The following is a 13659-nucleotide window of genomic DNA, read 5'->3' as shown; positions in this document are numbered from 1 at the left end:
CCTTTATATAGCAGGTAAACTAGCTTTATATACACTAGTTTATATACCAGGTAAACTACCTTTATATACACTAGTTTATATACCAGGTAAACTACCTTTATATACACTAGTTTATATACCAGGTAAACTACCTTTATATACACCAGTTTATATACCTGGTAAACTACCTTTATACACACCAGTTCATATACCTGGTAAACTACCTTTATATAGCAGGTAAACTAGCTTTATATACACTAGTTTATATACCAGGTAAACTACCTTTATATACACTAGTTTATATACCTGGTAAACTACCTTTATATAGCAGGTAAACTACCTTTATATAGCAGGTAAACTACCTTTATATACACTAGTTTATATACCTGGTAAACTACCTTTATATAGCAGGTAAACTACCTTTATATAGCAGGTAAACTACCTTTATATACACTAGTTTATATACCAGGTAAACTACCTTTATATACACTAGTTTATATACCAGGTAAACTACCTTTATATACACCAGTTTATATACCAGGTACACTACCTTTATATACACTAGTTTATATACCAGGTAAACTAACTTTATATACACTCGTTTATATACCTGGTAAACAACCTTTATATAGCAGGTAAACTAGCTTTATATACACCAGTTTATATACCAGGCTAACTACCTTTATATAACAGGTAAACAACCTTTTTATAGCAGGTAAACTAGCTTTATATACACCAGTTTATATACCAGGTAAACTAGCTTTATATACCAGGTAAACTACTTTTTTTATAACAGGTAAACAACCTTTAAATTGCAGGTAAACTACCTTTATATAAACTACCTTTATATACCAGGTAAACAACCTTTGATACCATACAGGGTTGAGGTCAATTACATTTTTCAGTTACAATTACATTGTCAATTACCCAGATTCAATTACAATGAATTTATGATTACGACAACTAGCATTTTTCCCCAATTAAAATTAAATTACAATGTTATATCCCCAGAAAATCAATTGCAATTACGTTCTCAGTTACTAAAGTTCAATTCCAATCAATCACAATTACTGAACCTGAAATAAATAGCCTAATAAAAACAATTTTAATGGTAAATTGTGGTAAAGCTTGATATGAAACACATTTTAATAATTGTTAACTACATATGTGTAGAATTGTGCAACTTCTGAATTATAGGCTTTTACTGAGGTCCAAAAAAGTGATTTTGTGCTTTAATATTGAAGGGGATTTGTTTTTATTGTGTAGTGCTTTCAATGCACAGTTATTATTGATAATAAAAGCACACTCATTTACAGTATTTTACTATTTTACCAAAACTTTTTTTATGATGACAATAATCATAATGAAAGTAAATTTTTCTATAGTTATTTCAACTTTTAAATTTTCTTCTGTATAGTTTTTTTCTTATTTTGTATGTTAAACCTGCTGCCCTGTATTTTTATGATTTTTTTAAAAAAAAACTTGTTGAATAACATGTTTACTACCTAAAATTAACATTAATTATTTATTTACTCAGAGTATGTGAGAATATTTCCCACCAGCGTTCATAATGGTAAGATGATTTATGATAAATGTCTTTATTATTTGTTGCCCACATTGATCCTAATTTACATTATTAATTACTTTAACTTTACCTAAACTCAAACTGTGCATGCCTTTAAATTTGACCTGGGTGTTAAATCCTGATCATCTCATGGGACCTCTTCATATTTCCACAGCAATGAGGCTCTTTTAAGCTTTGTTTTCCTCGATACACTATGATCTGTTACCGTACACATGCACAATATAGTTGTTTTAAATTCACTGAATCATGTGTGACATATTAGCGATCCACCTGCAATGGTTATAAATTCAGATGCTTGCTGTTTGTCTTGCATGAAACTCACTATATATCATTTTCTATCACTAAAAAGAGTCTGCTAATCAATGAATTGTCATATCTCTTAATAATACTGTGCATCATATTGGATGGCGATTAGTGATTTTGAGACATCAGTTATTAATTGACCATTCAAAATCCTCATTAAATGGAAAAAACCTAATTGGTAAATATAACTTTGAGCTAATTGGAATAAATGTCAATTTTTCATGTAAATGTATTTAATGTATTTCTATGACCATAGATTTGTTTTTGATGTTTTATTTTGTAATCGGTTTGTGTTACAAGTGAGTTTAAAAAAATATATTTTTACAACTTTAACGCTTATTTATTAATTCATTAACTTATTTATTTTTTTATGTATGTATTAACTTATTTGTTTATTAATTAACTAATTCATTTATTTATGGATTTCTTAACTTGTGAATTTATTTCTTAACTTATTTATTAATGTATGTAATAACTTATTTATTCATGTATTTATTTACTCAATTATTTATTCACTAATTTTTTTCATATAACAAGATCTCACCAAAACTTAATTCCCCTCAGTTTTTTTTTTTCTTTGTAAATACTCGAACCCATTTTCCCAGGCTGACTCAGACCAGTGAATACTAGTGAAAGTGTCAGCTTGAGTTAAAGTGTGTGTGTGCGTGCGTGCATATGCACGTGTGTGTCTGTGTCCATGTTGGAAGGGGTCCGCTTGGTTCACTTCACGGTTGTTCTCATTATTTAATTTAATGCCCACCCCCCTCACCCCACCCCAGTTGAACTTCAGCAGTTCTCGTTCATTATCGTTGGACCAACAGGAGAAACTGTTAAAGTTTAACAGGCCTGAACAAGTGCAGCTTTCATCAGCAGATACCAGTGAGATACCAGTGAGATACCACAGGGTTGTGAATCAGCTGTGACTAACACATCACACGATGGGAATCTGCATGAGTTTTGAAGCACAGATGTGACAGAGTCCTGGAGGGTCGCTGTTATGCAGGCGGAACATGTAGAATGGTAGTGGAGGGAAACGCCTTGTGAGGACTGGGGAATTTGTTAAGTCAGTTGAGGTGATTTAATAGAGCGAAGGATCCGTTGAATGGCCTGAGCTGAGCTAGCGTTGTTTCCTCTGCACCTGCTGTTGCTGTAACGCTTTGCAACACATCCCATAACTCCCAGTATTCAACACTAACTGAGAGAAACAGGCTGAGCAGCTCAATGCTGAGTCGTTGTTTGTGTGTGAACCCTAAAGTGGGATCTTAAAGTTGTAGCTTGTCCCAGAGGCGATGCTAATGCCTGCCTCGACAGGACAAACACATCCATCCTGCAGCTCTTAAATATGCTGGAATGCACAGAGCACGTCTACTAAATACATCACAACTAGAGCTGGGCAATGTATCGATATTCAAGATATATCGAGTTTTCTATTTTGGCGTTATGGAAAATGATATTGTCTATGTCGAGATTTATTTTTAACTTGTTTTGATTCATACAATCGAACATTACAAATCACATCATACAAGTGTTTAATATTATTAATAGAGAACAGTCAAAACAGTGTCCTTTACATTTTTTTTCCATATTTCGGAGGTATATATTTTATAGCTTATTTTGTATTAAAATAGTTGTTTTCGGAGTTGCTGCTTTAGTTACTTCTCAGAACAGCATTAAAAGCTCAGTTAGATGTATTATTAAGTGTGTTCTAACCCAGACCTTCATCTAAATAAGACACACCACAGAACTCACTCACACGTGCTGTCCCTTAGAAGAGAAAAAGCCAAAAGTAAAACTTATTGTGCAGCTGTTTGTTAATAAATGTGCCTGTGTGGCTTTTTACATCAGAAATTTTACCCAGAATTGTCTTTCTGGCCAGACTTTATTGAGTTAAAAATATTGAGATGCATATCATATTGTATATCGCCATTTTGAGAAAAAATATCGAGATATGAGTTTTATTCCATATCGCCCAGCCCTAATCACAACTTTTTTTAGTTGCTTTTTCAGTTGCTCCATTTGTACTGGTTTTATTTCACATGTCCAGCCTCCATTCAGCTTTTTACCTGAAGTATTCTCTTTCCTGTTTAAAAGGTGATCATGGATCGTTCGCTGCATTATTTGAACGTTTATGACAAGTAGTTATCTGCTGGTGATCAAGTTTTTTTTTTTTTTTTTAAATGAAAGAAAACATGTCTTTACTGAAGGAGTTATCAGGACGTGTGTCTAGAGGGGTGTGGCTTTCAGGTGTTTTCCTGGTGGAGAGCAGAGGGCGGGGGAGGGTGTGTCAGGCACTCAATCACTAAGACACAAACTGGTTTGATTTCTGTGAAGCAATGAGGCGTTAAAGGAGCTCCGCCCTCTTTCTTTCGCCCTGCACACAGAAAACGAGCATGAACTACTCAAACCGACAGTTTTATTGCTTTTCACTTAATAAACCTTTTTACTAATAATCAACCTTTAAATATAGATCCTAGGGATGTAACGATTAATCGTAAGGCAGTTAAAAATCGATTCATAGGTATCACGGTTGATATCGATTTTCTGACAATTGAATCGCAGTACTTTTTTTAACCGGAAGTGTTGGCGGCGGGCGGAGTCTGCTAATACTTTCTTTCTGGCTGCCTTCTACTCTTAAATATGTTAATAAATGATTCATTACCCCTTAAGCACCGAAAGAATATCTGTAATATTACTTGAATATCTGTAAAAGTCACGTTTTTCTATTAGCTCTGTCTGCTAGCATAGCATCTCTTCTTCACTGCAAGATATCTGCATGCCAACCGACCACTGTGTTACCAGCGCCCTCTGCTGGTCCAAACAAATATGACGTAAATCAGTGCAATGATGTTTTTTTTTTTTTTTTAAAGTCCAATTGTTAAGGCACAAAATACATTTTCAGTTGCACTTTTAAAAGAAAAACCAGAATTTAAATTAATAGGCTTCATTTTCATTTGTATTATTCCTTTATTTATTTAATTCAAGATTTATTTTTAGTTAAATTGCATTGTTTTGAATAGTTTATCAAGGAATTCTTTTGACAATGAAAAATAAAAGGAAAATAATACAGTATTTTCTAGTTTTTTTCCCAAAAAAAAAATTTGTCTACAGTCCCATTTTGTAAATGAAAAAAAATCGTGAGAGAATCGTAACGTGAACCCAGTATCGTGAATCGAATCGTATCGGGAGTTGAGTGAATCGTTACATCCCTAATAGATCCTGTGAAAAAGTTACTTTATTTTCTTTGATTTGTTCAGGAAAAAGTTTTCTGTTTTAGGGCTGAAATTATCATCGAATCATTCATTTGAGGAAATATCCTCAAGCAATTTACAAGGAACTTTGTTTTGTTCTAATCCAAACTCAAAGGACCTTGTTATTGCGACTTAAAGCTCTGTGTTTTGATCACACGTGACACATTTAGGTTGGGTGACCAGACATGGTTTTCAGAGTTACGTCCTGTGTCCCGATGGATTTCCCCCAAAATCCATATTTGTCCCGGTTTTTCACAGTTCAGTCCCATTTGTCATGGTTATTGATAAATAAACGTCTGTTGCCACTCTGTGGACTGTGAGATTTCAGTCACAACAGTTGCCATAGCAGCGCTTGCAATCTAAACCAATCAAAAAGCTCAAAAGTCTTCCACGCGTTTCTAACTTGATGCTGATTGGTCGATGGCATTGACAATATTACTCGTTCACTTCCTCTCATTGTCAGTAGAATGTAACAACTTCTGATTGACTCAGATCTTACATTCAGCAGTCAGATCAAATATAGCACAAAGACAGCTTCTACCACCTAAAGAACATCTCCAGAGTGAAAGGTTTAATGGCTCAGAAAGATCAGGAGAAACTGGTCCATGCTTTTATCTCCAGCAGACTGGACTATTGTAATGGTCTTCTGACAGGAATCCCCCAAAAAAGATCAAACAGCTACAGCTGCAGCTCAGGTCTTAACCAGAACAAAGAGGTCAGAACACATTAGTCCAGTTTTAAAGTCTTTACACTGGCTCCCAGTCAGCCTCAGAATAGACTTTAAAGTTCTGCTGCAGGTGTATAAATCTGTGAATGGATTTGGTCCAGAATACATCAGTGAGATGTTAGTCAGGTATGAACCCAGCAGGTCTCTCAGATCTATAGACACAGGTCAGATAGTGGAGCCCAGAGTTCACAGTAAACATGGTGATGCTGCTTTTAGTTGTTATGCTGCAAAGAAGTGGAACAAACTGCAGCAGAGCTGAAGTCAGCATCTGATGTGAAAATTTTTAAATCAAAGTTAAAGGAACTCTTTTTCTCTACTGTGTATGATTGAGAGGAAGATTTTTGGTCATGTTGTTGATGTAATGTGTTTGTTGATGATTTGAATTGATTTTACTGATGATTTTAAATGTTCTTATCTATTTTAAACAATTGAATGTTTTATCATGTAAAGCACATTGAGTTGCCTTGTGTATGAAATGCACTATACAGATACATTTGCCTTGTCTTTATAAGAAATTGCTTGACGGAAAAAATATTGTCTGGTAGACAAAACCAAAATGACGTTCTTCACAAATTTGACAAAAATGTGATTGATGAACTAAGACACCCCCCCCCCCAAAAAAAAAAAAATGAAAGAAACCCATTTTATAATAATGAACAGTATTTATCCGTCCAAAGAATTACTTGGATTTGCGTTTTAATGTTGCACATTTTGTGGAATTAACTTTGAAAACAATGATATGTTACTTTAAAATTTTTCTTTTTATTTACTGATGGCCACTTTAAATTTGGTTCAGCCGTTGCAATAATACATTTCATCCAAAAGGAAGAAATAAGAAATGTAACTTACGTGACCTTTTTTCATTGCAAATAAAATCATATGCAAATAGTTTCTTTTGAAAGTCTTTCGTCTTCTTGTTGAAATTACTGTCCCAGTTCTGAGTTTAAAAAAAATCTGGTCACCCTACATTTGGGTCCTAATTTTTGTTTCTGTGAATTCCTTTTGTTTTTCACTGACAATCACCAACAGGTCAACATGTTTGTTTAAATACCTGCGGCAGAGTGAGTGACACCTTTATGAGCCTCACTGCTAGTAAATAACAGACGGAAACTAACAGCACCTGGTACTTTACATTTTACAGTCTTACCCGTTTTACCCCTTAGCGGCTCACAGAGAGCATGGTTAGCATCGTTAGCATGGTTGCTAGTAGTGCTGGGCAATATGGACCAAAACTCACATCTTGATATTTTTTTCTCAAAATGGCCGTATACGATATGCATCTCAATATTTTTAAATCAATGAAGACAATTCTGACTTATGCACAATATGTTCCACTTTTAGCTCTTTCTCCTCTAATGGACAGCACGTGTGAGTGAGTTCTGCGGTGTGGCTTGTTTAGATGAAGGTCTGGGTTAGAATACACTCAGTGGTGCATCTAACTGTGTATGAAAAATAACGAAAACACTCCTAAAATTAGTATTTTTTTTTTATACAAAATAAGCTGTAAAATATATATCTCAGAAATATGGAAAAATGATAATGAACACAGTTTGACTGTACTTTGTGAATATTAAATACTTGCATGATGTGATTTGTACTGTGTGATTGTATAAATAAAAACAAGTTAAAAAAAAAAAGATATATCTCGATATAGGCGACATTGTCATTTTCTATATCTCCAAAATGGAAAACTTGATATATCTTGAATATACTGTATATATATATATATACTGTATTTATCGTCCAGCCCTAGTTGCTAGCCCAGCCTCCTCCTCCTTGCCTGTCAGCACATTCACACGCTCTGTGCGTGTGAATCTTGCATTTCAAATGTAGACCAACGATAACTGGAGACTTGATGCTGGTGATGGTTGTGGTTCTGCTGGTGCAGAGACGCAGCAGTGCAACCAGAGACGCAGCAGTGCAACCAGACACTCAGGCCTTTGAAGCACATCTTTGTTGTAAAACCAAGAAGTGGAACACCTCATTTTAATGTGATAACGCTAACAGAATGGGTTATAGACTCCTAAAGCCTTTTCTTTAAAATAATACAGTGTTACTTTCTTAGCAAAAAAAACAAAACAAACAGTAGGCCAACATTATTACCCCCCGCCACAAAATGTGGAAGGGGATTTAAGTTAAAGCTCCGTCCGTCCTTTTGTCCGTCTGTCAGAGTTAAATGGAACAGCTTTTCTCAGAAACTGCTTAAGACAGGATAATCAAATTTGGTGTGTGGCTTCAGGGTATCAATACCTTGATGGAGTTCGAAAATGAGAAGTGCGTGATTTTTTTTTTCCGGGAGTTATTGCCCTTGTTCCGTTTTTTTTTTTTCTTTTAACTCTGTTTGAGGTATCTTCAAAGGGGAGAGCTTTTCTTAGAAAACATTTAAGATAGAATAACCAAATTCGGTGTGTGGCTTCAGGGTATCAATATCTTGATGAAGTTCGAAAATGAGAAGTGCACAATTATTACTTTTGGAGTTATTGCCCTTGTGCCGTTTTTTTTACTCTGTTCGAGGTATCGTCAAAGGGGACAGCTTTTCTTAGAAACCATTTAAGATAGTTAGTGATTTTATATTCTGATGTGATAATATTTTCTTATGTATACATCTAAATTCTTAGATTTTGGACATTTAGGAAAAGGTTGTGAGTTACAATGAAAAGCAGTCTGGCGGATGTTGATGACTATGTCTTCTTGTTTATTATTATTCTGGTGGTAAATCAATCGTAAGAACCAATTTGTTCAAATCTCATTTAAAAAAATGACTCAATGCACAGTAAACTTACATGTTTACGCATTTCATACACAAGGCAACTTAATGTGTACTTCTGTCTATGCTTTTTGAATATTAACTGTATAACAAATGTCATGTGGATTTGTTGGGTTTTTTTGTTTTTCTCTTAATAATGTTAGATTTTGATAGCGCTTTGAGATGATTATTGTTGTAATTTGCACTTTATGAATAAAATTGATCTGAATGTCATGACCTAAGGAAAAGATTTGTACAGCGGCTTCCAAACACAAATCAAATCACTCAAAAAATCCATAATATTATGATCACCTTCCAAATGATTAATAAACCCCACCTCCCGATTGGTTGCCGATGGTGAAAGGTCTAAATCCGAAGCACTTATGGAAAAAAATAAACAATATCCCTCTCTCTTGTATAGATATTAAACAATGACATGTATTATTTATTTAAAAATAATTACAATAAGGGTTATGGTAAATTATTTAATAAGTATAAACAATGAAAATGTAGAGTAAACACATTATTCTAACACAGGTTTTGGATCATAAACATCGATGGCTCGTGAGACTTTTAATAAAGCAATAAAAAATATATTTTAAACTTTATTTTTAATGAAAAAAGTTAGTTGTTTAAATGATGTAGTTTTTATGGGGTTAAAACAGTCATTCAGTCATTTCTGTATTTTATATCAACCTAGAAATTAGTTTTGAATCTGAACTCTATAATTTTTTGGTGAATAACTGTTTTACTTAGGTTAGTCTGTAATTTATAGCGCAGTCATATAAAAAGATACAATTTGCGCAGTTAAATCTTAAGAAACCCAAAAAGAATGTTAGGAATAAGCAGATTATCAATTATATTATTAACTGAAGGCTCTTTATTCATTGTATAAAGTTGTTTTTATGTTTGCAAAGCTCATTTTAAATGTGTTTAAACGTTGCGTGTTTGTGTTTTTGTTCCACTAAATGTTGTAGTGATGTATTTTATGAGCACTGAACTAACTGAATGATCTTTTGTTGCTTTATTTCAGATTATGGTGGCTCATCCACCATGAAATACCAAACTTACACTCCAAGTTACAGCTCTAAATCCTCCTACGCGTACTCCAGCGGCGCTAAAACCATGGTGAGCAGCAACAGCAACATTTCTTCTCATTAAGTCGAGGCCTGACGTCTGATTGATTTGGAAAGCCTTCCCTAAAAAGCAACCATGTCATTGATGCTGACTCTGTGCTGTGAGTGTGTGGAATTTCACAGTCAGCTGTGAGCAAATCAGTTTGGAGTTTTCAAGACTTCCCTCTACATTTTTTAGTTTTAGTGTCTCAGTGCACAGAGAGATCTACATACATCATAATTCACATACTTAGTGAATTCGCTGAGTAAAGTGTAGGTAAGGCATGTATTGTTTTGTGTAGACACACGCTCAGAAAGACCTCTACCTGTGTGGATTCAGACCCTAGTCAACTAACCTGTGTAGTTACTCCTGATACTTAAAGCTCAAACATACCCGGGTACACTGCAGTGTAGTAGTTTCTATTAAAATCCTACATTTCCCACAATCCTTAGCTCTTCTCTGTAGTCCTTTTACTCCTGAGACGTGTTTTAAAGGTGTCGCTACTTTCGTAGCTCGTCTCCATCCAGGGTTGGGGTAAATTATAATTGTAATTGCGTAATTTAAAAAATCTTTTGCTGCCGTAATCGTCATTATATTGTAATTGAGTTCAGGTAATTGACTTTGTAATTGTAATTGCCATGAAAATTATATAAAAATTGTAATTTAACACAAAACTGTGGAACCATGTTACAGCTCTACACATATGTAGTTAATAACAAATATTAAAATACGGTTCATATCAATCTTTCCCACATTTTACCATTTAAAAAAATAAATAAATTGAGGGGTATACTGACACAAAAAAGGCTCAGATGCCCACACCAAAAATATTAAAGCCTATATTTTCATTGATTAAGAAGTGTAATGGTAACCAATAGATAAGAAAGAATTCAGGTGATAGATATTTGTTTTAAGTGTATTTTACAGCTGATTTAGGACCCGTTATCATTAGAGATGTTAACACAAGAGGAAGGTTAACTTTTATTAGGTTATTAATTCCAGACTCAGTAATTGTGATTAATTGTAATTGAACTTTAGTAATTAAAAATGTAATTGTAATTGACTTTCTGAGGATACAAAACAATTGTAATGTAATTGTAATTGGAAAAAAATGCTGGTCACCATAATCATAATTTAATTGTAATTGAACGTGGGTAATTAATAACGTAAATTGTAACTGAAAAATGTAATTGACCCCAACCCTGCCCCCATCTCTCCTGCTCTTTTTCACCAGATGTTATTCCAATGTATGAATTTGTTTCTTCAAAGTTTCCTTTTTGAACGACTGAGAATCTGTGTATCTCATGAGGACTCGTTGACATTTTTAACAGTTCTTCATGTGTGTTCAGCAGCTCTGACACTTTATCCTCTTTGTTTTCAGGGCCCACGTGTGGCCCAGAGGTCAGGCTTCAGCTGCCACTCCACTGGTCCTGACATGGCCCACTTCCAGAGGATGAGCATTGGTGGAGGGAATGGAGGAGGGGTGGGTGTAGTAAGTGGAGGCGGTGGCGGTGGCGGTTATTACCACGAGGAAATGAGAATGGGAGGATATCAAGGAAGCATGAGGCCACGGTTGGAGTCAGAGAGGGTGACGTTGTCGTCATTGCGACAGCAGTCGATGAACGTGAACCCCTGGATGGTGGACGGCAGCGATGGGGGAAGCCTGGTGTCCGACCGCGACGCCACCTATGGCCGCCAGTATGCTCACAGCACCACGAACGGATACAGCGGCCAGATGAGGCAGGGAGGAGGGTTCGTAGGGGGCGGGACTCTATCCGGCAGCATGCATCGGTCCCTCAGTGGCACTCTGTCCCGCGGGGGTGGCGGTGCAATGATGGGAGGAGGAGCAGCAGTCATGCAGCAGCATTCGTTCAAAGGCCCGGCCCAGAGAACCATCAGCAGGATCACCAACAGAACCAACCGCATGAGCATGGGCTCCATGTCCGGCACCATGCAGCAACAGATGTCCTCGGGGGGCAGCACCTATGGTGGCATGGAAGGGGTGGACGGAGGGTTTCTGGTTGGAAACTTACCTTCTGCCTCCCAGGGCAACCTGATGATGCAGCGGCAGGGGAACATGTCCAGGGCCATGTCCCTGAAGAGCGTCCACAGCGTGGGCCGAGGCATGGACGTGGGTGTCAGCATGGGCAACCTGAGCGGGTGAGACGCTTTTAAAGTGTTTAACTCGTGCTGTCAAGAGATTACAAAAATGCTCCGACTAATAAATTATGCTCTTTAATTAATTAATCTAATTAATCTATTTTTTAATCACACCAAAAAAAATAATTACATTATTGTGGCTGATCAGAAGATTGTTAAATAACAAAGTGTCTTTGTGAAATCATTTATTGTTTTTAACAGACTCGAACAGAACATTTACCTTCCTCTGTGTGTGAGAATAGTCCTAAGGGCTTCCTGTCATATTGATGTGTACTTTAGTCAATCTACAAATAATAGAAAATACAAGTTAAACATCAGGACTTATTAATTTTGGCTCTAAATCCTGTCATTTTGTTCAGTTTTGGCAACACAGCGTGCTCGGAGGATATAGCAGTTAGCACTGTCTGAGTGTCTGCACTAGCTGTCCATACTAGCCGCTACATGTTTAGCATTGAGGTGCTAGCGGAGGCTGCAAAGCTCCGGTGTCCGGCAAACTCTTTCTTGCTCAATTTGCACACGACGAGGCTTGTGTTTTCCATCCGGTGTTTTTATAAGCCAAAAGTAATGCAAACTAAGTTGAGAAGCTCGGTATTCTCAAGGTCTTGTATCGTAGTCTGTGCTCATCAGTGTTATGGGTGTACCGGGAACTCTTGAAATGAGAAAAGTTCCTCGCTGTTTGGAGTGCAAAAAAAAAAAGTGATTAATGGCAGTATGTTTTTAGTGCGTTATTTTTTCCTGTAATTACTTAATCGCAATTAACTCCAGTTTTTGAACCCTTTAATGAACAAATTGTGTGGAGACGGTGTGTTGTTCACATTCAGAAACGCTGACTCCCTCTACCCTCCATTGTTGTTGTTGTTGTTGTTGACTAGATCCAGCAAAGGCATGTTCGTGTTCTCAGGTCAGCATTGAAGTGTGTGTGGACCATAAGCAGTCAGTGGTGTAGATTAGACTGCTGATTGGAAGATGTCATGAATTGTCTGAAAGTGGCACTTTTGTATTGAATTTATTTATTTATTTATTTTTTTAAATCTTTAGTTTGAGCCTCAAAGAGTAACTAAACCCCAAAACCCCTTTTTTTCTGCTGAATACAAATGTATTTTGGTATGAAGTAGTGCAATAGTTGATCCTGGTCCAACTCTCAAAATTGAAGTCAAACTATTTCAATTTGTCATTTTTAGTTGTAAAATGTCAGACTGCCCTCTATGGGCTGAAACCAGGATATTAAAATTATTGGCTGAGAATTTATCATGTAACGTTTTGGGACCATCTTGCGTCACAAACGAGCACTGTTAGCCCCGCCCCTTTTATAAAAACTATCACCTGTGGGCTCTACAATCTGTGGTGAGTAGGTTGGACTGAGAGAATAGTGAATAGAGCTATATTGAGTAATGAGTAGCTTGTTAGCATAGCATAGATTGTTAATTGGAGATTTTAAAGTATAGAATGGGCGTGTCTTAACTGCTTCAGGAGCCCCGCCTATAATCAAGGCATTTTTTGAATTTCCGTCCTAGTGGCAGGTCAGGAGAAAGCAGATGTTTAGTGACTCTTTAAAGAAGATTTTTTTAAAATATAATATTTTAATAATTAACGTCATAATAAATAAAATTGTTTTTTTTTCTTCAAAATATGGCATTGTATGGATCTGACGAGACTAATATGGTGTATTGTATCTTAAGCTCAGTGAATTCCATGTTTGTGTTGCTATAGCACAGACTAATAAAAACACACAGAGCCACACCTTAGCGCTCACTTATCGCTTGTTTTCACAATGTGTGTGTGTGTGTGTGTGTGT

General features: G+C 36.0%; 1 protein-coding gene across 3 annotated transcripts in view; it reads left to right on the top strand.

Annotated features, from left to right (window-relative positions):
- Positions 1 to 13659, top strand: part of pkp3a (plakophilin 3a) — a 38763-nt gene that overhangs the window by 5284 nt on the left and 19820 nt on the right. For 2 of the 3 annotated variants that reach the window (XM_028448520.1, XM_028448518.1), the window contains 3 exons: positions 1517 to 1552; positions 9622 to 9716; positions 11086 to 11864. In XM_028448520.1, the coding sequence (XP_028304321.1) occupies positions 1517 to 1552; positions 9622 to 9716; positions 11086 to 11864 (910 nt within the window). The remainder of the gene's footprint in view (positions 1 to 1516; positions 1553 to 9621; positions 9717 to 11085; positions 11865 to 13659) is intronic. The other variant, XM_028448519.1, reaches the window with a different exon arrangement.

The sequence above is a fragment of the Gouania willdenowi genome, chromosome 6 (assembly GCF_900634775.1).
Source record: "Gouania willdenowi chromosome 6, fGouWil2.1, whole genome shotgun sequence".
NCBI lineage: Eukaryota > Metazoa > Chordata > Actinopteri > Blenniiformes > Gobiesocidae > Gouania > Gouania willdenowi.
Note: the sequence above shows the minus strand (reverse complement) of the source record. Positions and strands in the feature narration are given on the sequence as shown.